Source organism: Eleutherodactylus coqui, chromosome 8 (genome assembly GCF_035609145.1).
Source record: "Eleutherodactylus coqui strain aEleCoq1 chromosome 8, aEleCoq1.hap1, whole genome shotgun sequence".
In the NCBI taxonomy this organism is placed as follows: domain Eukaryota; kingdom Metazoa; phylum Chordata; class Amphibia; order Anura; family Eleutherodactylidae; genus Eleutherodactylus; species Eleutherodactylus coqui.
Window position 1 is genome coordinate 39,607,621 of NC_089844.1, and position 24,543 is coordinate 39,632,163.

Genomic DNA, 24,543 nt, shown 5'->3' on the forward strand with positions numbered 1-24,543 from the left:
CCATATTTGCAAATACGCTCGACGCAACGTGCTTGCGCATGAACGAGGTTGATGAGCTTGATTTGCACGAGTGTAGTGCTGTCATTTTTTGCGCACACGGGCCAGTCCACATGCGCCCGCGACACACCCTTTCCGTGGATTAAAAGGCCATTTAACTTAATAAGGTTCTCTTTTTCCTCGCATTTTGCGCAGCGTTTCACGCTTCCCCTTGCGTATTTGCGCACCTCGCATAGCCTTCCTCCCATGATGGTGCAGGTCCTATTTTTTCCGCACGTGCAGAACACAATTCATTAAATGAATGGGTTCCATTCTCTGCGGTTCGCGTGCGTATAGTGTATGCACGCAAATACGATTTTGTGAGAAGAAGCCCTTATAGTGAGATCCGCCCTTTCTGTATAATGAGTTACATTGCACTAGATTTCCCCTATGTAGGATCACCGCTGATGAGCCATGACAATCTCAGCTCTGCTACATCACACAGTTCTGCTGCCTCTGTGGTGCACACAATGCCGGTAAGTCTTTGTGAGAGTCTTAGGGGGTCTTAGGGAAGAGCGGCGGCGGCGCAGGAGGGGTTTGCACACAAGCCTGGCCTCCATAGGAGGAGCCGTCTGAGAGCAGCTGAGTTCAGTTAAAGCCTCGGTCAATGCAGGATCACAAGGAGATGTGAGTGTCTTCAAGGAGCTTCCATTGAAGGCTATGCGGCTCCTGCACAGGGCGGTGGGGTGCAGGTCCGGCTTCTGTCCCCAATTAACCCCTGTCATTGGGAACAAAGGACACGGGGAGTAGGACGCGGATCTTCCCAAATCAGCCTTTTGTATTGGAATATGAGGAGTTGGATACCTATTAAGCCCCCTACGACCCCGGTGCCTCCAGCGCTGCAGCACATGGACTATTAGCTCTCACTGACCCTCTATCATCTATCCCATCAGGTATCCGCGACAATTTGGAGGCTGCCTTATTTTTTAACCATTAAAATATTGCCGGTTCCTTGGATTTTTGTGAAACCTGGATTATAGCGAAGCTGCAGGAAAATGGATGAGCATTTCAGCGAGGTAAGTGCGGAACGCGTGCTTCAGGTGACGGGACATTTGCGCTTTCACGTCCGTAGTCTTCTTGAGAAGTGAGGGCAATCGCTATCGATGCTGTCATAGTGCTGAAATCGCCCGCAACCTGGAACGCTTTATATTCATACAATTGTCGGTGGTGGGTTTGGGGAACTCTGACCACGATTGTGGGTTACGGTTTCTAAAAAAAAGAAAAAACGTAATTTTCAACCTAATTTTAGTCTACGGTGAGAAAATGATCCGATGTTGGTGAATTGGTGGTAAATTTTATCATTAGTGGTTGAGATTAGGTTGGTGGTTACTTTTGGATGATCTGAATGTACGGACCAGGTAGGTATCCCAGGAGCCACAAGGGTGGGTTGTACTACCACACCCATCCTCCTTTCAGGACACTCTAGAGGTCACTTCCACTAGTTTGTGATGATGAGCTTCTATAGAACTGCATTGCAGGACTCCGGCCGCTTCTTGTGCATTATGTACATTACCTTTCCTGGCCACTGAGGGTTACGGGATAACGAATATTGAGCAAGCGTGTGATATGACAACCGTATCCTGCCCTGCACAATACTGCGGTTACATCACAACCTCTAAAAGGTTTATAACAATGAAGATCATTACATGGAGTATTTAAAGGGAAACTCCAGTAAAATAGTAGCAATATCGGCAAGCAATGTGGAGCAACCCCTTACATCTAGTAACCGTGCAATATGTCATCGGGGTGGTGATGGCCCAATGAGTCAGCCAACTAAATCCTTCATGTCTCCAGCCAGCGCCTCTAGGTCTACTAGGTTACTTTTGTGGTGTTTGAGTCACACAACTTTTTTTTTTTTTTCCCCCTTATGAAATATTAGGAATTCCTAATGACCTAGAATGTGTGGAATGTTGAAAAAGTAGCGTCCGTTGTGCAACTCAATGCGCCGTGATGGCTTCATAACTGTTGCATGGCATGTGGGATTTCTCGCGTGATTTAAGTCTTTTTCATCCTGTAGTAGTCAATGGAAAGTTGAGATCTTATCACGTGATGGTTCCACTCTTCATGCAATGTGTTATGTAAACTTTAGGCCTCCTTCGCATCTCGCTGGAGTAATATGGAACCTAAACCTTCCCAACACCCACCTCGTGTTGGCCGTATAGGAATCGTTGCACCCTAATTACTCTGTGACGGCTAGATTTAATGCCTGACAATGAGGCCTGAAATGCATTGGCTGGGGGGATCGTAGATTTTCAAGTAGCGCCCAATAGTCTGTCTAGCTAGTACGGTACCAAGTGGCCAACTTGCATAAAACAACCAGCGTCGTAGGGCCTAATTGGGAAGGCCTTCCCTTCCTTTTTTATGCCATCAACCCCTCCTGAGACTATCCGATGAATTCATTATTTTCCACCAGTAATGACATTCAAGCCTATTGATGAGGTATCTTGTGTACTTAGATGACATCACCTCAGGCTTGATGATGTCACTGGCTCTATATCACTTGACTATCCTTTGTAAACCTCGTTCTGTCATGCTGAAGACCAGGTGACAACCCCTCCTCTTTCCCCCACCCCACAACCCCAAAATATTGACACCAAAAAAGGTGCAGTCCCTTCCGAGAAAAGGACTTTGTGCCACCAGAATCCTCATGAGATGCAAATGGTTGATGAGTCTGCAGGGCATGAAGGTGAAATGTTCTTGGCATCCTGGCACAATGGACCTGTGCTGATAAATGTGCCAAGCCTTCTCTTCTCCTGCAGTGCGGTGGGGATGCTGAGGCTTCATCTCCAGTCCTCGCTGCCTTGTGTTCTCCAGTCGGTAGAGAAGAATGCTTTGTTCTCTCCTCATGCCTATTTGTTCTTCATCACCCCCCCACCGTCCTTACGTCTTTATTCAGCTTTTACCTGGGAACGTGCGACGCTCTTCTCCTGAAAGTGTCCACTTTGTTTGGTCGTTTTGCAGATCTGCTGTCTGGCTGTGCGGAGAATTAATTAACTCTGCCTCCTCTCGTGCCCCCGTCGCTCAGCCGCAGTCTAGACGAGCGATAACCGCTGTCATATTGTTCCCCAGCTAAAAGTTTTAAATGTTTGATTCATTTATTTAATTCTTTGAGGGACAAAAATACAGATGGTCATCGACACAAAACCGACTTGTATGGAAGGTGGAAATAATTGCGACGGTTTTATGCTCAAAGGAAAGTCGGAAAATTCTGACAATTAATTGCTTGGAAAATCCTAACTTGTCACTCATTTAAAGGGGTTGTCAATTTTTATCTGAAAAAAAAACAAAGCAGAGGTACTTGCCCATCCTCCCGGTCTTTGCTTAGAAATGGCCACCACATGACTGCTGCAGTGCTCAGGTGCCATTCTCTTGGCATCATATCTCCTGGCTTCTGGGCCGTGATGCCAGGAGATTGGCATGTGACCGTTGCGGCCTCTGATTGGCTACAGTGGTCAGGTGGTAGCTGTTTCTACGCAAAGAATGGGAGGACCGTGGGGCTGTAGTATCGGGAGAGAGGACGGGTAGGTACCACTAAGTCCAGATGCACATTTGTCATGTAAGCAACTTGTGCCCAAGAAGTTCGGACGCGACTCGAACACCCATCCGTATGTTTCCCGATAGATGGACTCCCCGATGACCCAATTCTTGTCCATGATATGGACAAGTATAAATATGCAATGAGATTTTTACGCCGATCATCGGTCCACATGAAACAATGTCAGCGTCCATAGGCTATTTGTGACTACATACGGACAGCACAACGACCCATATGTGCTAGTGTGGCGGAGGCCTAAGGCGGGGTCCACATGGGGGCTGATTTGCAGCAGAATATCTGCAGCGGGTGTTCATCAGAAGATCAGTGGAAAATTTTCCTCCAAACCTGAACCATTTTATGCAGGTTTTATCCTGTATTCCTGTGCGGAATTTACCCCGTCATCAAGAAGAGGCGAATTCGCAGTGGAAACGGTGATAAGGTTGGCATGCTGCCGAATTGAATTCCGCACCGCGTGTCAATTTCCGCACAGGTTTTGTGTGGATTATTTCCACAGCTTTTGGACAAGATTTTCCAAACTTCATCCACTGTGCTGATACTGTAAATACCGCAGAATGCGGAGAGTCCGCACGAAATTCTGTGGCAAATCCACCTCGCCAGGACTAACCCCCCCCCCCCCCCCTTCCCACAACTGTGACAAATTAATGTCTAACAATCCACCAGTAATTCTGAGCCATTACATTCATAAGCTTGGACCTTATATGCAGTCTAATAGACTATATACTTATGACTGTGGGCCACTTACCTCCTGGCTCCTGTAATACAGCCACTCCAGGAGCCGGACAGGTTTTATTGGGTGTTAAGAAGCACATAATATAAACTCCCAAAGACTTCAGTCAGAAAAAAGTTGGTGCCAACAGAAAACTTTTGGGCTGCCTGAGTTTGGATTCTATACTCAAAAGTCATGAACTAATCTGGAAACCTTTTTAATTCCTGAAGTGTACTTCTCCTAGCTCACCTATAGGGGTCACTATGTGAATCTTCAATCTACATGCGATCATCACAAGGCTAGGGATACAATCAAGGCTTGTGCTATAACACATGTATGCGCCTAATGGGGATGCACTGAGCCGGGGCCCTTTTACAGTGAGTGCTTTCTGTCAGGAGCGGGCGACGATCGTACCTTTTGCAAGTCAATCGGAGCATGTCCGTGGCGGTATTGCATGTGCCCGGACAAGGAGATTGCTCAGGAACATACAGTTCCATTGTGATTGGCGGTACATTTATGCGCAGTGTTATATCGGAGGAGAGGGAGTTATACAGTTTGTATTGGGGTCTGGCCTTTTATTTTAGCAGAGCCGATGTAAAAAAAAATGTGTACGGTTGGAGCTTAACCAATGCTGCACCTCTAAGGCCATTCTCACACGAGTGTACGGTTTTGCTTTTGCGCAGCAATATACTGCATGTGGTGCAGCGTTTTTGTGCGCATTTGCCTGCATTTTTACTGCGTATTTTAGCGCAGTAAAAACGCAGACCAGCAAACTGATGTCACAACTTCCCTCCCAACCCAGTGGCATAGCAACCTACATAGAAAATGCAGTATTACGCTAACTGATTTTTTTTTTAAATGTATTTATTTTTTTTGCACGGCGCAAAAGAACCCGCTAGTGTTAGTGGCTCCATTGAAATACGTGGAGGTTTAGTGCTGTGTATTTTGTGCGTGCAAAAAAATGTACGTAATACGCAGCAGAAGGAACGCTGGTGTGACAGTGGCCTAAATGTGGTATTCAGCCCTAGCAATGGGCGCTGGGTGCACGACTCATGTACTACAGTGCTAGGCGCTCACGGGGTTAATACAGTAGCTGCTCATTTAGGAGTTTATCGTCCCGGATTTAGCAAGTAATAATGACACAGATCTGGTCTGAAGAGTAACAAATGCCGTCCCCCGGGGCCGCGGAGGGATTACAGTGAGCGGTATTATTACAGGCGGCCCCGGCTGATGCGCCCGCTGGTCATTAGGTGATCTTGGCTGTTGATCAGCTGCCAATTATGTCAACCTGGTTTGTAAGCAGATCTGCAGCCGCATTCCTGGGGTGACCGTCTGCCACCGCGTGAGTCACGGAAACCGCTTCCTAGGGGAAAAAGGGATCAACGTGACTCGTCTCCAGTGGGAGCGCCAAGTATCTATAATGGGCAGGGACAGGAATGAGGTAGACGGGGCGTACAGTGCTGGTTGCTCGTATTACTGGCACTACTCGGATATTAGTACGTGCAGATGATGATGCCATACAGCGCCTAACCAGTGCCATACAGTGCCTAACCAGTGCCATAAGCCAGCCAAGTTAATGGCAAAAATTATTAATTCTTTATGGTTGTTGTTTTTTTAATTTTTTTCCCCACCGCCATACAATGCTCTAGTGATGTGCAATACAGTGCTTAAGTGGCAGCGCCACACCGTGCTGTATGAACCCCCATACAGCGACCAGATTACCTTATGCATGAACAGGTAAACTGGGCTGTACATCATCTGAAGGCGGCTTTACAGGAGCGTATGCACAGTTGGGCCCGCTTCAGCGCGACGTATTTGCACCATGTACGAGGCTTTTACACGTGTTTCACATTTTACTGTACTTTTTGCACATACAGCATGTAAACATGGGGACTGCCTTGTCCCAATTTAAAAGGCTATTAGGCCTGATGAGGTCCACGTCCATTCTTTTCCCTGCGGTTTTGTGCTTTATTTCCCACATCCCATTGCATGCGCATTCCCCCCACTCCCCCCCCCCCCCCCCCCCTCCCCCCCTCTTCCCCCCTTTGGTCCGCAAATATGCAAAAAATAAAGCAGGATGGATATATATATATATATATATATATATATATATATATATATTAAAGATGAGCGAACGTGTCCGTTACGGACACATCCGCACCCGGACACCGGCTTTGCCGAACACTGCAGTGTTCGCGCGTAAAGGTCCGGGGGGCGGGGAGATGCGCGGCGGCGCGGGCGGCAGTAGCGGAGAACAGGGGGGAGCCCTCTCTCTCTCCCTCTCCCCCCCCCCCCCCCCCCCCCGCGCTGCCACGGCGGCCCCCGAACTTTTTCGCCCGAACACTGAAGTGTTCGCAAAGTTCGGTGTTCGGGCGAAAAAGGGGCGGGGCCGAACGTGTTTGCTCATCTCTAATATATATATATAATGTGTTTTTTATTTATTTTTTTATTTATTTTTTTATGTGCAGAGATAAGAATGAGCCCATTAAGGCGCCCTGAGGCCACGCACACGCGGCCCGTTTTTTTACAGTGAAGGCTGCCGTATGAGGCTGACCTTCCGTCCTGGCAGCACTGTGGTACACTTATATCGCCCCCTATAGATGTCAGTACTGCTATTGTACAGAGATGCAGTGATCTAAGCTCTTGTCAGATCTATTTGGAAAGGTGCTTCAGGCCAGCTTCACACGGGCGTATCTGCGTGCGCAATACACAGAGAATAGGCCCCATTGAATACTGTCTATAACAGTATCCGACCCGGCCATGTGCTTTCGGCCTACAACCACATGACGAAAAATTTCTCATTTTTCTAATTTGTTTTCCGATTGCAGAACTTATGTTTTGTTTTTCCTTTCTACTGTCCGCACAGGACTGCGGGGCGGCCGTCTTCCCTTTGCTGCAGAGATACATGCTTTATAGAGAGATGCCTTCACAGTAGCCTCATGCACTCGTCATACAAAAGACAAGAAGGGACCCATTCATTTCTATAGGAGACTATTCTGGGCATGCTCTGTGACCTATGCAGAGTTCCATGTGCAAGGAGGGGGAGGAGGTGAGCTGTGACATCAGCTATTGTGGATGATGGATCTTGTGTAATCTATGTATATAGATGTCACCTCTGTTGGTAATCCTGATGAGATGACTGCTGAAGGGTTCTCAGAACAGAGAAGTAGCCGACTGTCATTAGACTGCTCACATCGGTGGCGGAGGCTTTGTTCTCTAAGTGTCTGATGTTGATTTACGTGAAAATAACAGAACAGCGCTTCATGCTGCGCTATTTATTTTGTAAAAAATGCCAAAGTGCATAACGGCCCCAAATGGAACCCAATATAGTCAATGGGATTCGTTTGGTGCTGTTCGGGTCCAGTAGGAGCCGCATCCAGTGCTTCGGCATTTGCAGTTGTTTGGCTCGTAGGGCGGAAGTGAAAAATGGAACTGCCAGACATGAGTGTGAACAAGTCCCTGGGCTTAGTGGCCAGTATGAAAACTGCCAATTCCCAGTACTGACTCTTCTGAGATTCGGCTCCTGGTGCTGTGAAGGTGTCAAGCAAGTGGCCCCTACCACTCACTGTTGGTTTTTGTATCACTTGGTGATGGGGTCAGGAAACGCCCCCGGATTCCTATCTCAGCCATCAAACGCTAAGATGGGTCCACCCCTCTAAGTCCGTAGCGCCTGCTGTGGCATAAAGTCTTTTCGGTAGTCCTTTTCTGGTTATATACCTTTTTTAAATGGCGAATATCTAAAATAAAACTGGGCAATGTGTGATTGACTGTCTCAGCCGCCCCCCACCCGCCGCCACCAATGTTTTTGGAGTGCACGTTCAGGGCAGTCCGTATGCCTGCTCTACTCCAGCATCAGAGGGACCGGTTACCTGTGTCACACTGGAGCCCAGTAGTATTGCTGCATGGAAACCGTACTGTCATCTGCGGCTGGGATATCCCGTCTGTGTGGGGAAATGCTCTGGCTCTATATATAAATAAGCTGTAATGATGGACCCAGACGTCTCGGCCATTGTTGGACGCACAAAAGTAGGATGTGAGCTCCCCAGCTGTGCAGCGAGGGGCCGGGCGCTGCGGACGGAGATAGTCATCTGCACCTTGTATGGTGACATTCTAGAACAGAACAAAGCACAGAAGTGAATCCGCTCTGCAGACCTTCCCAATGCTTAAAGTGCAACTCCACTTTAGGTCCGAAGAGTCTGGGGTGACGGCAGCTGACCCCAATTCGCCAAGAATCTTTAGAGCAATTTTTCTTCCCCCTGGTCTTGGAGTAAAAGTCAATCCCAGGACCGAAGAGACCAGGGGATATGTTACCTGCATTTGGTGTCCCCTCCCACCCGCCGCTTCCAGTCCTGTGTTTTGTTTTTTTTTTGCATCCAAGATGGCCGATGCGAACTTCAGACTACCTAATCCCCTGCAGTGCATTGGTAGTGTTAGACTACCAATTCACGATACCAGTGGTGGTGAACCTATGACACGCGTGCCAAAGGCGGCACGCAGGGTCCTCCCTGCTGGCACGCGCCGCCATCGGCCGCTTACCACTTGTGAATACCGTCAGGGGCCGCAGCTTCCCTGCCGGCATTCACTCAGCTGCGCTGCTAGCAGCGCTGATCCCGGCGCACACTGTGACGTCGGTGTGCAGCTGGGATCCTCCTCCCCCGACGTCTCCTACTACTTAGTTCCATGAGAGCAAGGGGAGGAGGCATCCGGCAGCACACTAACTTCACAGTTTGCATCGGGATCAGTGCCAGGGGGTAAGCATATGGGTCTTGGGGAAGGGGGGTGTCGCTGTTGCACTGGGGGCCGCTGTGGGGTGTCGCTGTTGCACTGGGGGCCGCTGTGGGGTGTCGCTGTTGCACTGGGGGCCGCTGTGGGGTGTCGCTGTTGCACTGGGGGCCGCTGTGGGGTGTCGCTGTTGCACTGGGGGCCGCTGTGGGGTGTCGCTGTTGCACTGGGGGCCGCTGTGGGGTGTCGCTGTTGCACTGGGGGCCGCTGTGGGGTGTCGCTGTTGCACTGGGGGCCGCTGTGGGGTGTCGCTGTTGCACTGGGGGCCGCTGTGGGGTGTCGCTGTTGCACTGGGGGCCGCTGTGGGGTGTCGCTGTTGCACTGGGGGCCGCTGTGGGGTGTCGCTGTTGCACTGGGGGCCGCTGTGGGGTGTCGCTGTTGCACTGGGGGCCGCTGTGGGGTGTCGCTGTTGCACTGGGGGCCGCTGTGCGGTGTCATTATTATCACTGGGGTATGTTTACATGTGGCAGAAATGGGCAGGGCTGTTTCAAAATAGACAGCGTGCAGATTTTGACTGCTTTTGAATGCGGGAATGCTGCACGCTGTCCATTTTGAAGCGGCCCTGTTCTTTTTACGACGACGGGTAAAATCATACGTCATGATAAGCCCCGCCCCCTGACATGTTGGCACTTTGCCAAAATGTGGGTTTTGGGTTGCAGTTTGGGCACTCTGTCTCTAAAAGGTTCACCATCACTGCACTGTACCTTCTCTCATGTGATCAGCACTGGCCAATCAGAAAGCGGTGCTGCAGTTGGTCCATTTCCTAATGTCGCATGTGAATGAACCCTAATGTGACACATTCACTTTCCATAGCAAATGGAAGTCTCTTAGAACTGTCGTTTTTTGCCCAAGGCCGATTTGCACCATGCTGCAACTTTGACACTTTATGAAAATGGCTACATAAGTCATTCGACTTCAGTAATGAATAGGAACTAAGACAATGGCGCAACTTTAACCTCTCACCTCCATTCAAGTTGAAAAATGAACCTGATGGAGGTATCGGCCGCCCTACGCCCTCAGGCGACTTACTTTGCACCATTTGTGGGATATAAGTGCCCAACGCTGCTGAGCATCACAGAACGTGATTTACCCTGAAGCATCTAACAATGCGCTCTAAGTGCTAGCTCAGCCCTAGCGCAGGTTATGTGAAAAAGCGACATTCCCCTTTAATAACCCCCCCCCCCATTAACCAGCGGTCGCCCAGTCTACATTACGCTTCATTGATTTTATCATAGTGCATTTAAATTCCTTTGCCTGGAGCAGTAGGAGTTAATGATATGACATTGTCATTTACCTCCGCTCCTGTACCAGACCTCCCTGGGAATATACCCCCCATTTTCCAATCTCTGCTCCCCTCCCCCCAGGCTTTCTCTTCCATTAGCAGATTCCTGCCATCCGCCTCATCATTTATTCATCCCGTGTTTTGTATGATAGAAGCCGTCATGTTACGTGTTCTGCCGTCCCGGCCTCTCCCTCCGCCAGCAGGCTGATGTCCCACCGGTGACCGCTCACGCAGCTCGCCGTACAGATCGCCATTGTTCTTCCGAAAATTTGCTATTATGCCTATTCAGTGATTTAAAATGCAGATCTGTCTCCCAGGTCTCACCAGGATTCTGCATCTCCACCCCGCCGGCCCGATGACGATGGTGGTTGTAGTCTCTTGTAATAAAGTGCGTTGCGCAATATTTTAGTCTGATCCCTCATCTTGGCGAATGTGTAAAGTGCCTGATTTTTCCTTTCCCTCCTAAACATCTGGAGGTACTACTGGGGTTCTGGTGACATCGCCTTATTACAGATCGCACCCAGTTTTTCTAAACCCTGCATGCCAAGTCTGACTTTTTGGGTGGTGATAGTCCTGGCTTTCTTCCCTGTTCATTTCTAGATAGATTAGCCGTTCAGAAGTCATGGAAAGCTGGGTGACACCCCACCACCACCACGTGGGATCGTATCCTTATTAATCATTCTTGTCTAACTTGTGGCGCTATTAGCAGCTGCAGAAACCAGTTGTGGCACCTGGAGGCTCGTTCACACGGAGGAATGCAATTTAGGTCTGTAAAAAGTGTGTTTTTTTTTTTTGTTTTTTTGTTTTTTGTTTTTTGTTTTTGTTTGTTTTTTTATGTCTGTGTTGCATCCGTTTTTCAGAAGGCCCAAGCTTTGTCAGAACCCACAGAAAACCGTGTGCAAAAAAAAAAAAAAAAGAATGCTGATGCGTGTTTGTGGTTTTTCTTTTTTTTTTTTTTCCCCGTCCCCATAGACTTTAATGAACATTGAGCACAACTGGACCTGCTGCACGAGGCCACGGACTCCCTGTATACAGAGAGCAATCTACAGTGTGAACGGGCCCAGTACTGCTGCATTATGTCTACACCGGAAGTATGGGTGGAGACATGGGTTGGCCAGGCTTAGTGACAGGTCACGCCCCCAGATGTGCCAATTGGCCGGTTTAGTGGCTGGTCACGCCCCCTGATGTGCGGATTGGCTGCACACCTCTCACCCTCCATTTCCCCCCTTACTAGCTAAGACATCTGCCGGACGGGACTGGCATGTCCGCTCAGGTCCCCCCATCAGACGGCTCTGTTGTCACTTTTTTGCTGTGCTCCACAGCCCTCTAATGCTGTCAGTCTCAGCTGCCGCACCCCCCCCCCCCCCCCCCCCATCAGCCGTCCACTGTTAGTGCGTGTCAGGGGAGGACAGAGCCGCAGGGCAGAGACGGAAAGAGCGGTGCTCTCACCGGGGACACTGAGTTTCTCTCATTGTGTCTTGGGGCAGCAGTGTAGCAGTGGCCGCAGCCAACCCATGCATCCAGTGGAGCCATAATGCAATGGGTCCTTAGGCATTCAGGAGTTGGGAAAGTTGGGTGACCACTCTTGTTAAAGCTTTAATATGGATTATTTTTCCTGTTAAATCCCCCGTAGCTTCCCAGACTCTGCAAGAGGCGGCCGGACTAGTTGAGAGACATACTTGACTCCCGCGCCTCCCCTTTTTGGTCTCATTGATTCCCAGTATGTTGCATCATTCAACTAATGAATCATTCAGGAGTCTGGGAAAGTTGGGTTACCTACCGCCCCTTTTAGTCTGTAGTGGACGTGTTTCGGGGACTTCATGTCATCAATTATCACCCCCCTCCCAATCAGCTTCCACAATGCAGCCACCGCTCAGCGGGTTTCCTAATACACCCATCCTGAATATTAGAAACACCTCTCTGTGGCTCGTGGGCTGCTCACTGAGTTAATCCCTCATGCTGGTTTAACCCCTTAGTCACAGGCTGAAGTTTCGTAGGAATGCGGAACAGCAGGGGGGTCTATTGATGAGTCAGTGGGAGGAAGTGTAAATGGAGGGGGGCTATTACTTATTAGGACATCCTTGGGGTCAGGTCACAGGAGACAAATGTAGATGATCTGCCAGTTGTTGCCTCTGTACAGGAAGCAGTTCGTGTTTGAAGGCGGAATTGTTGACATCCTGGATTCTTTTATGTTGCAATGAGATCCGCAATGTCCAAATACTTGTACGTTTCATGATCTGGAAAGTAGAGATATGGATGATTACAAAATTAGCGCAACCTGCTGAGCAAAAAGAAATTAGAGCGCCTTTCTACAACTTAGACAGATTTCATATATTTGTGTGATACATTTAAAGGGTCTGAACTGTTTTGCTGCTCACACATGTGGTGAACACTGTGGTAATTGCGGTACAGTGCTTCCATTGCTTTCAATGGGTCCTCGCAGACCTGCACTCCAGCATGATGTTTTCAAGCGCCGTCTGCTTTTTTTTGTAAGCACCTCTCATCACCCGTCACAATGATGGGGTGTGCTTAAAGACTGCTGTCAGGCGCAGTAACCTGCGGCCGAAAGTGGTGGTAACATCACGTTTTGCCAATGCCGTGTGTGAGAGTGGCCTTAGGCTTTGGAGAAAGAGTTTAACTCTCCTGAGTTCTGTAACCCCACTTGACTGCAAGCAGAGGGGGTTGCTGGCTTGGTGCCTGGTGAGAGGGCGGGGGGGGGGGGGGGAGGCCCGCTGACCGGGTGAGAGGTGGGGGCAGCGATTTATTTGCACAATTAATATACCAATAATGCAAAAGGGTCTTTATGGCGCATGTCACCACAGAATTGCGCAGCCTGAATTTGGTGATGGCTGCTGGTAGCTTCACCCGTCTCGTATGTCGGTGTGGCGTATTGAGGGAGTATAGTTCGTCATGTGACTATAAGGGTGATAAATGCGACTATTTCTTGAGTCCTCGTATGAAGAAGCTTTCTCTACCGTGACTAAAACGATTCTCGCGGTTCACTCAAGAAAGAAATTATTTGTCTGGGAGACCAAACCAAAGTCATCACCGAGTCCTTAAAATGATTCATCGCCCGCGTCATAAACACAATAACGCAGTGTGATGCCCTCGCTGCGCGGGTAAATGTATCGCCAGATGAATGTCGCCCATTGTCTGCGCCGCCTTCAGTCATCTTTACAGGAAGGGAAATTTCTAGAAGGAAGAATTCCTGGTACAATAACTTATATATTATGCTAATGAGGCGGTCGCATAGATTCCAGAAGCATTAATGTGTAGCGTAACGGAAACTAGTATTCCCTGTTATCAGCCATTTCGAGGCTGGCTGTCCTATTCTTCAATGGGATGACTGGATTTCAAAAATGTGCCCCCATGATCAATAGTAAAAGTGCATATAAAAAGTATCCCAACCCTGAGGCCCTTCTACACGGAATGACTATCCTTCAAAAAATTGCATTGGCACCCAACAGCCGTATCAGTGACCATAACTATAGTCGTTCAAGTAAGGGGAGGGGGAATTGTGCCCGCCCACCCGCCTCCATTCACTGTTAACAGAAGTCGTTCGTGGTTTGACCCGCTCCTATTTACACAGCCCGACAGCCACTGGGTTGTTATGCCCCTTTTACACGGGCCAGCAGTCATTCAGTCTTTCAAACGACTAAGGTCGTTGGCACTCATACAAAGCAGGAGACTTTTTCCCCTCACCCAGACGCCAGTGACCCGAAAAGTCAGCTTAACAAACCACAAACAAATAGTGAGCAATTTTTGTGCATTTACACGGAACAATTATCGCTCAAATTCATTAGTATGAACAAATTTTGAGCGCCAATCGTTCCGTGTAAATGGCCCATTAGTTGTGCTAAAAACAAAGTGACTCCGACAGGCGAGAGATGTCTCACTTGTTGCCCTGTGGGTGGTGGCATGTATACAGGACAATCGTCGCCAAATCTGCCGTTCTCAATGATGATTTGGGGGATAATCGCCCCCACAAAGGTACCTTGTACACTGATTGACTCAGCTTATCTCGGTGAGCCGTCTGATAACATACAAAGTTGTGAGGAGTTTCCGCCTTTAGGGTACTTTTTACACGAGCCAAAAGTCACCTGGATAATCGATTTAAAAAAAAAAAAAGTCAACTGTCATCCGCTGTAAACGCGGCGCCGAATTGGCAGGCGAATGTCAATCGCTCACTTGCCACAGTCGCTTGGTTCTCAGCTCACCTATAAACCAAGCGACTATGAACGACGGCTTGTTTTCTCAAATTGCAGGTGGACGGCTGGAAGAGCTCTTTGGCGCGCTCCACCTCTGTTCAGGGAATGACTATCGCTCCCATGTGACAGCGCAGGAGTGATAGGACGGCTGTTGGGCGCTGAAGGAGCGGACCGTTGTCCCGTGTAAAAATACATTAGTCTGGCGTCTATTGACGGCACAAATCCAGTGTGATCCAAGGAAGTGATTGCGGTGGACTAGACAGTAATAGTCATTTATCATTATTGTAACTAAGACGACTATCTAATGACTGGACTCATTATGGCCCTGGACTATATTTAGGGTTGTGGGATGTTTATAGTGATTGGGATGGACACTGTGACCTTTTGTAGCCAATGGTTGTGATGAAACTATGGGCTTTTGGGTAATGGATATGATGAGATCGTGGGTCATACACTGAAGTACCCAAAGCCACAGGAACTAATATCGTGACCCTCTCCAACCCGGTGAAGTAGAGCAACTTGATGTGGATTTGTTGCTTTAAAAGCGTGTTTGATGGAACCATTCATAGGAATTCTCCAGAATGTTCCTCCAACCAATTCTGGACAACTTGAGCCCGATAGCATGGTGCATCATCCTGCTAGAATATTCCATCATCGTGGGGTACATGAAGGGCTGCAAATGGTGACCCAGCAGTGGAACATAGGCATCGGGCAGTGATGTGTTTAGGAGGACCGGTGGACCAACCCATGCCGTGAGAACACACCGCACCGGTATGGAGCCATCACCACCAGCCTGCATGGTGCCTAGTTGACAACTGTGGTCCATGGCTTCATAGGGTCTGAGCCGCACACAAACCCCACCATCAGCCCAAAACAATTGACACCATGACTCATCAGACCTCGCCACATGTTGTCAGTCCTCTAGGGTCAAGTAGGCAACCTCGTGTGTCCAAGTGAGGCACTGTGTCCGGTATCGTGGTGTAACAGAGGCATCTGGAGGGTCTACTGCTTCCATGGAAGGTACAGAACGAAGCCCTGACCTGCGGGATCTGTATGTGGGGTCTCCTGTATTGAATGTTTTTCAATAAAGTCACTCTTCTAGCCTGATGCCGCCGGTCACCATCATTAAGCACCCGTGAGCCGCCACTGTGCTATCCCCTGTGGGTGGCGATGCCTTCTCCCCCCGGTATTCCCGGTGCATACTAGACTCACCGCATCGAGGAATATTAAATGCCTGCACAACTTTATAAATGGACCGTCCATCCGTCTGGCGCCCCCATCATGCCTTGTTCCATTTCCTAAAATCCTTGCCATGAGCGCGCTGGCCGATGTTTAACCTCACCAGATAGCCCCTCACTACTTATACAGGTGCGGGCACCCCGAGCATCACCTGCGGTAACGCCACATAATCATCTACTTACAGACCGCTATCCCAGGACTTTTGCCACACCGGTGTGTATTTTGTGTGGCTGATATGATGAGTTTGTCCTAATGACATCCACCTCTGACTATAGGATTTCCCTTTGGACAGTGATGGCCGCCGGTGTAATATCTCAGTAGTGCCTAATATAACCCACACAACCTTTCTCCACTTCTCATATCCAGCCACCGCCACCCCCTGTAATAGAGTAGTCACCATATGCCACGTTGGGGGCTGCAGACGAGTCCGCTTCCTAGAATCCTACAGGATATTGTAATCAGGCGCTGACTGCAGCTCGCTGAACGCACGAAACAGACAATTAAATTAGCTCGTCCCCTGAGAGAAGCCGCAGACTGCTTTGTTCTAGCTGCACAAACACTGTTGTGTTCATTGAGCGCTGGAGGTGGTCACGTTCTCGCCATCTGCCATTAATCGGACAGGTGGGACGCTCTGTTTGCAACCTTCTAATCTACTTTAGATTCCAACTCCTAGCAAATTTTAAAAACTCTGCTTGCTGTCAGTGAATGTTTGTTTTTCATCACATCCAGAGAAACTTTGTCCGGACCTAATACTTTGCCCAGCTGAGAGTTTCCATCAGCCCCAAATAAATTCTGCGGCGGCCGTGCGTTCGCAGCCAGCGCTCTGTTCAGTCGGACGTCACGTGGGAGAAGCCACCGAGAAATGGGACACCTGATCTCAGATTAGTGATCGCGGGGACTTCCATTGGTCTATCAGTTTTTGCCTAAGTTGAAGGAAAAGTCCAGTCTTTGGAATATCCCTTTTTTTTTTTTTTGCGTCAATGAAGCAAAATACCGTATTTTTCGTTCTAGAAGACGCATCTAAGTTTTAGAGCAGGAAAATGGGGCAAAAATTATTTTGAACTCGCCCAGGGACTTTCTGTTCTCTTCCACAGTAGGAGCAGTGGCGGTCGTGGTACGGCACAATGAAAGGAGTAAGCTGATTGGTGGAGACGGGGAGCAGCAACAGTTCCCGCCGGCGCTCGCCACCAACCAGCGGTACGTACGGGTGGCTATGGAGCGGACCTGCGAACGCTCTGGCCAGCGTGAATCTCGGCACGTTCACGTTATAAGACGCACTGACTCTCCACAAAAGTGAAAGAGCGAAAAATATGGTAGTTACATAGGGACTTCAATCGGGAGAACGAAGGGATGGGGGGGTTCTTAAAGAAGTGACGTGCACAGGGTGTTAAAGAAAAGGACAATTTGGCGGACAGGAGTCAGCAGGCGTCTGTTCTCCCTATGGGTGGGGGTGCTGACGAGTGACCCCCACCTGTCGAGGATTATGGCATATCCTGCGGTTGTCGCCAGATAAGGTCAGAATGAATCAGATCACGTAGCTGCAATCTCAACAACAAAACAAGGTTACAGAGAGTTTATGAAGGGGCTGCGGGCATTGGCGTGTTCTCCCCCCTCTATATGCCCCCCACTAGTTCCCTGCAGGTCTGTCTTTGTACCTGCCTGCAGCGCCCTGGTGATGCCGGCTCCCCCTGCTGTGAACAAGACGCAGCTATTTACTGGGGGTCCCACAGCTGCCAGCAGCACCGTATCTGCCTGATTGCAGTGTTCCTCCTTGGAGCTTCTTCCTGCGGATCTGACACCGTATTAATAAGATGTGTGATAAGTGCAGCATCTGTCAGAGATGTGGGGGGCGGAGGGGATGGAAGATCATGGGGGCTGGATAGATGGCGCTGATACCCCCCCCCCCCCCCCCCCACACACACCCTTATTTGCAGCATGCCTAGGAGGAGATACAAGTAATGGGGGGAGGATGGGTTACACACGCTGAACACTGATCTGCCAGATATTGGCATTGCCTTTGTCTTCGTGGTACTGGACTAGGGCTCATGTGTGCATAGTTTAATCACGTATTAGGCACGCATCATTCGCGGTGAATGGACCAATGAGAGTACATTGTTTTCATTGATCAAGTTGTGTATATAACACGCACATAAAAAAAGAACGCAGCGTGTTCTATTTTACTGCAGATTACATGCGATGTTCTTTATGGGCGTTTAATAAACACCATACATACGCAAGTCTATTGAGTATGTGCGGCGTTTATATGCGAAGTCACTAAGCGATCGAGCGGGGAAATGAAAAGCAAAAACAGTAAAACTGCACATGACGGGGTGTGTGAGATACGCTGGCTCACACAGCGGTAAAACGCTGCGTTATACACACTGCGGTTTATGCATCTGCTCCTGTGAGTCCACCGTGTGCCCACGGCCAAGCGTGATCTCGTTCTGAGATGCTCGCACCTTTATCGCGTTAAAGAACATGCAATTTTTAATTTTTATTTTTTTCCCCTGTGCGAGCGAGATGAGTTTTTGAGAGAATAAACACATCGCGGTACACGCCATCTTCACGGATGTGAAAATCGCATCTACGTGTGAGTGCGGTGCAATTTCTTTGTGGTCCCATATTAAATATTGGGTAAAATTGTCCAGTAAGTGACACATGGATCCCAGTACTATGAATAAAGCATTATAGTTGGGGGCCCTGTTACTGGTTTTGCATTGGGGCCCAGGAGCTTCAAATTACGCCTCTGACTATGACCTAATAAAGGGTTAAATGATCCCGTGTACCGACTGCTATAACCCATCCATCCGCTGAGCAGGAGAATGCGGGGGATTTATTGGTTGTACTTATTACTCTATTGAATACATTTTCTGGATGATATTTTGTATTTTTGAGGATTTTAATGCAATTTTCAATATTAATGTACATCTGGCTTATATTATTGATACACGTTAAATATTAACGACTGCAGGACCCGTTCATGTTTGTGTTTTGGAACGTGGATTCTGCGGCAAAGAGTGTTAGAACCCACCCCCTTCTTGCATCCCATTGAAGGCTATGGGAATCCTCGCTGTAGTTTTTATGCGGCATGTATTTTTTTTCTTTCGCTTGCGAATTTAGAACTGCATTGCGGTAAAGAGCCGACCTTTTCAGTTCTTGATGTGGAAACCATTTTTGTGGCCACGCATGGATTTGCCCTATTCAATGGGACTAAATACATGTTTGGATCCGCATGCAAATCTGTGGTCAAACTTCACAATGATTATCACTTGAATAATTGCTGGAAACCGCAAATTTGGGGCGCTGGTCGTCCTGTGTACCCACATAACCAACAGAGAACTCGCTCACTTGTCGGAGTCGCTTGGTTTATAACTCCTCAAAAAAAGACAAGCGACTATCTGGCCGTGTAAACAGGCAGTCCTTCATCTTGGAACCACTGCCTGTTTGCAGTGAATGGAGACGGTCGGCCAGAAGAGATCTCTGGCGCGCTCCGTCTCCATTTTCTAAATGGTTATCGCTCCTGTGTGAAAGCAAGGAGCGGCAGTTATCCCGTGTGAAGGTGCTTGTATAAAGAGTCTAACATTGACTTGAAGGAATGCTGCCTTCCAATAGGTGGCACTGCAGAGGTATTGTTCCATCTCCCTTATTTGCATATTACCCAGAGGAGCATGAATGGCCTTATAAGTCTCATCACCTTTTTGGTGCTCTCCCTAAGGAGTGATGATACCTCTCCTGACCCACATCACAGTCCTCTCACTAGCCAAGCCAGAAACCTACTGCTCACAAAAAACCCCAAACAGCTGTCTGTGTATGGATTCTGGCTTGCCTTTTAATTCCCAGTCATTGTTATAAAGCTTGAGTCTAACAGTGACTTGAAGGAATGCTATTTTCTAATAGGTGGCGCTGCAGAGGTATTGTTGCATCTTCCTTATTTGCAGGGTACTTTTGGTCATGCAGATTATCTATATCAGGAACATTCAAGGTAGATCTGTGACATTATAACTCTGTATGAATGAGCTCTTGCAGAAGTGTGTATATGTAATATTAAATGACCTCAGGGTACAATATTTCTAGCGTACAATGGACATTCCCGAGACGTTGTAATTTGAAGTTGGACTCCACATAAAGTATCACAAATGGTCTGGATCTGTGGCTTGTGCGTTTTGCCGGAAAATCCAGCCAATCGGCATGGACATTTCACTGGTAAAACTATTACTACAGCGCTTGCACTGATGGACGGTCTAGCAGCGCCTCTCTATAGTACCGTGTGGTAATACATGTTCTGTTTTGCCCTTTATCGCCATCAGCTGCTCCTTTGGACAACAGTGAGGGTGGCTCTGCAGCGACCGAGCCACACCACTGAGGAGATGGCAGGGTAGCTTTTAGGGTTGTCACGGTGGCACTACCAAACTCCTCCCCTGAGGGACACTTGTGACCCTTGGCCAAGGCAGAGATGGTCCTCTCCAGGCAACACTAGGGTAGTGGTTACCTGAATAAATGGTGGTGTGGACTTGAAGAATTCTGTCATGGGTGACGCCGCTGCTCCTTACTCCGCGTGATGTCCGACGGGAAATAAGAGTCAAAATCGTTAACTTGATAAACTCAGTTGCTGGGAACAGTCAACAACTGCAACTTTACTAGAAGATAGGTTGATACAATCACCATTTTCTGTGGGTAATTTCACCCACCAGTGCAGAAAGGACAAGGACAGAGGTAATGGAGGAAACACAGGATGACACCGGGCCTACAGTCCAAATTATCTGTATGACTCCACTCCTGGACACACACACTCCGGAGGAGGACAAGAACACTCCACTGAACAATAACTTGTGGGAAGCTTCTAGACACTGCACAGCCGGCTCGCTCTCCTTCTCTTCTCCACACTCACTTTCTCTCTCTTCAGGGTAGGGTTCCTGGGCATAGACTTCCAGGGTACCGCTCCTCTGCTTCCATTCTTCACAAGATGTGGGCTGAAGTACCCCCATGTGGCTGGCACTCACTCTGCCCCTTTCAGACTGGTGAAGACCACATTTGCACCTTGCAAACGCATATATCAATCATGCTTATGTGACATCACAAATTGTTACATTTTCCAGACATATCCCAGACATTCATAGACATTACCCTCTTGCTGCAGCTTACACATAACTAGTGACAAGACAATTTGCACAGAGCATCCACACTAAAGACATGACATTTACAGCAGTTATTGACAATTATGGATGGGCCAGATATATGTACTTCGGGCCACTACAGCTGCGTGTTATTTTTCTGGTGCACGGTTTACTTGACAGACCCTCAAGAAGCTGCTGTCCTCACCATAGTAAGTGATTTACAGCTTCCAGCAGCTCTTCCTGACTCTTGGAGCCATTATACACGGGCCGATAAATCGTACAGACTCCTGTATCCAGTGAGAATGTGAACAATTATCGGTCAGTGTAAATGCTGTCCGACTGAACGAGTAATGGGAATTTGTTCGCTTCTCGTTAATCGTTCAGTTTCTGCAAGCAAACAACTGACCGCGTAAAATGGTGAATATATGGCTTATCTGTATGTTATCTGCTTCATCTTCGTTAATCGTCCTTTTTTGCATTCAGTTTGGTTGACGTTTTTGGAGGCTTTGGAACCAATTACCAGTATTATATGAAGTATTTTCAGATGTAGGAGGAGACTAAATATAGCGTTCACTTTCAATGGAACTGCCGAAATGTCCAAGCGCCACCCACTCGGGTATTTCCGTCAGCCCCATTGACATGAATGGAGTGCTAATCATGGGCGTACGTATAGAAGGTGTGGTCGCACCTGGGCCCGGGAAGCCCTAGAGGGCACGTTAAGTCTCTCTTCCCCATATTGCAAACCAATACTATCAATGAAGCTTTAAAGTTGGGGGCCCAGTTCCAGATTTTGCACTGGGGCCCCGCAGCTTCAGGTTACGTCTGGTGCTAAGTGTGTATGTGCTGCCAGCGCTGCATTCAGAATGACATTACTGCCGGGGAATGAAGCAGTGGCAGGATAGGGGGACATGAGAGTTCCATTCTGGAGGTTGGCGAGGGTCTCGGCAGTGGGACCTCCCACCAATCAGCAAGTCAACCCCTTCCCCCTTGGGTATACCATCAGGCCCAGTGAAATGGAGCGCTGATCTCACAAGTGCACCATTCCATCTGGTCTCCTCCTCAGTGCGGTAGTAACCCTTCAGCGAGGACGACAGGAGACACGGAACCCTCGTTCTTGAGACTGGCAGGGGTCTCATCAATGAGACCCCCACCGATCAGCAAGTAATATACACTATGCTGTGGATAGGGGATTACTTAAAATTCTGGTACAACCCCTTTTACTATTCCCATTGGCTACGGCGCTGACAGGTTGACATGACTGAGTGCTACAAATGATCAGTTATTATATACATGGCTGTACAGTATGAGGATATAGTTGCGCGCACACAGTAATTTTTTGGATGACGGTGGCGCGCAGCCCCATGGACGATCCTTTAACTCGCCATGATTTCTTGGCTCGCCTCCGCACAGTCAGTTTAACTTGGCCCTATCAGTTCATATCTCGCCGCTCTCTGTGACGGTCGTTCTCTGGGGCATTAATCTAATTAGCAGCAATACTACAGCAGGAGTCCATACAGTAAAGTGGCCACTTGGAGTACTAGAGGGAGAGATGCATCGCTGATCATGCATGCCGCGCCATTCATTTCAATGGGAGCACGGGATTTTGCTGAGTTCAAGCACTTGGCAATCTATGGCACTTCCATTGAAATGAATTGCGTGACATTGTGCATGCGTGTTTGTCACTTTATCCATGCGGGGACCTTCGGGACTCCTGTCATGAGGATCAGTGGAATTGGATCCCAGCAGTTGGACTCCACTAATCAAAAAGTTATCCCCTATATCTTGGTGCAACCCCTTTAAGGCACAGATGAAAATATAAAAGAGGTAGCATATGCTACTAATCTGGGGGCCAGTCCCTGGGAAATGATAGTTATGAAAATGTGATGAGGCATCAGGACCTCCTGTCCCAGGAGCTAGATGTGTGCTAGTGTCAGGCAGCAGCTGAAAGGGCCACATTTCTATCTTTGCTATGCAACCCTGTCTGTATGCCGTTGGTGCAAGGGGTTAAATATGTGGTAAGTAACATATGGTCTTCTAAATTATTGAAGTGCAGAGTCTGCAGTTTGGTGTAAAATCTCTGCAGCTCAAGAAGGAGAGAAGAGCATCACCCCCCCCCCCCCTCGCTGCTGGGTCTGTGTGCCTGTGACTGGCCGTCAGTCATCCCATCACTCAGTCCCTGGAGGTGACAATCATGGTGGCCTACAGCCCATTGTGCTGACTGGGTTATCCCCGAGATGACACTCTGCAGTGACACATCTATTCGGGTGAACGTGTTCCTCCCGGATCATTTTCTATTTGCCCATTTGCCTGTTCTGCTGCAGAGGTGACATGAGATTTAATGTCATCTTAAGGATCCGTCTATCAGACCTCATACAATGCACTTACCCACAGTGCTTGGTTTATAAGGTTTCATGAAGCGTTCTGCAGAGATGTCAGCTGAAGCTGTGGAGCCTGGCAAAGCCTAAACTAGGGCCCAGCTGATAACTGTCACTGCTCTGCATTATATTCTTGTACATAGGAGGCAGTATTATAGTAGTTATACTCTTGTACATAGGGGGCAGTATTATAGTAGTTATATTCTTGTACATAGGGGAGCAGTATTATAGTAGTTATATTCTTGTACATAGGAGGCAGTATTATAGTTGTTATATTTTTGTACATAGGGGGCAGTATTATAGTAGTTATATTCTTGTACATAGGGGAGCAGTATTATAGTAGTTATATTCTTGTACATAGGGGGCAGTATTATAGTAGTTATATTCTTGTACATAGGGGGCAGTATTATAGTAGTTATATCCTTGTACATAGGGGGCAGTATTATAGTAGTTATATCCTTGTACATAGGGGGCAGTATTATAGTAGTTATATCCTTGTACATAGGGGGCAGTATTATAGTAGTTATACTCTTGTACATAGGGGGCAGTATTATAGTAGTTATATTCTTGTACATAGGGGGCAGTATTATAGTAGTTATATTCTTGTACATAGGGGGCAGTATTATAGTGGTTATATTCTTGTACATAGGAGGGCAGTATTATAGTGGTTATATTCTTGTACATAGGAGGGCAGTATTATAGTGGTTATATTCTTGTACATAGGAGGGCAGTATTATAGTGGTTATATTCTTGTACATAGGAGGGCAGTATTATAGTAGTTATATTCTTGTACATAGGGGGCAGTATTATAGTAGTTATATCCTTGTACATAGGGGGCAGTATTATAGTAGTTATACTCTTGTACATAGGGGGCAGTATTATAGTAGTTATACTCTTGTACATAGGGGGCAGTATTATAGTAGTTATATTCTTGTACATAGGGGGCAGTATTATAGTAGTTATATTCTTGTACATAGGGGGCAGTATTATAGTGGTTATATTCTTGTACATAGGAGGGCAGTATTATAGTGGTTATATTCTTGTACATAGGAGGGCAGTATTATAGTGGTTATATTCTTGTACATAGGAGGGCAGTATTATAGTGGTTATATTCTTGTACATAGGAGGGCAGTATTATAGTGGTTATATTCTTGTACATAGGAGGGCAGTATTATAGTAGTTATATTCTTGTACATAGGGGCAGTATTATAGTTGTTATATTCTTGTACATAGGGGGCAGTATTA

General features: G+C 47.9%; 1 protein-coding gene across 1 annotated transcript in view; it reads left to right on the forward strand.

Annotated features, from left to right (window-relative positions):
- Positions 1 to 663: 663 nt before the first annotated feature.
- Positions 664 to 24,543, forward strand: part of LOC136576338 (unconventional myosin-X-like) — a 103,634-nt gene continuing 79,754 nt past the window's right edge. The window contains exon 1 of the mRNA XM_066575540.1: positions 664 to 1,052. Within this exon, the coding sequence (XP_066431637.1) occupies positions 1,032 to 1,052 (21 nt within the window). The 5' untranslated portion in view covers positions 664 to 1,031. The remainder of the gene's footprint in view (positions 1,053 to 24,543) is intronic.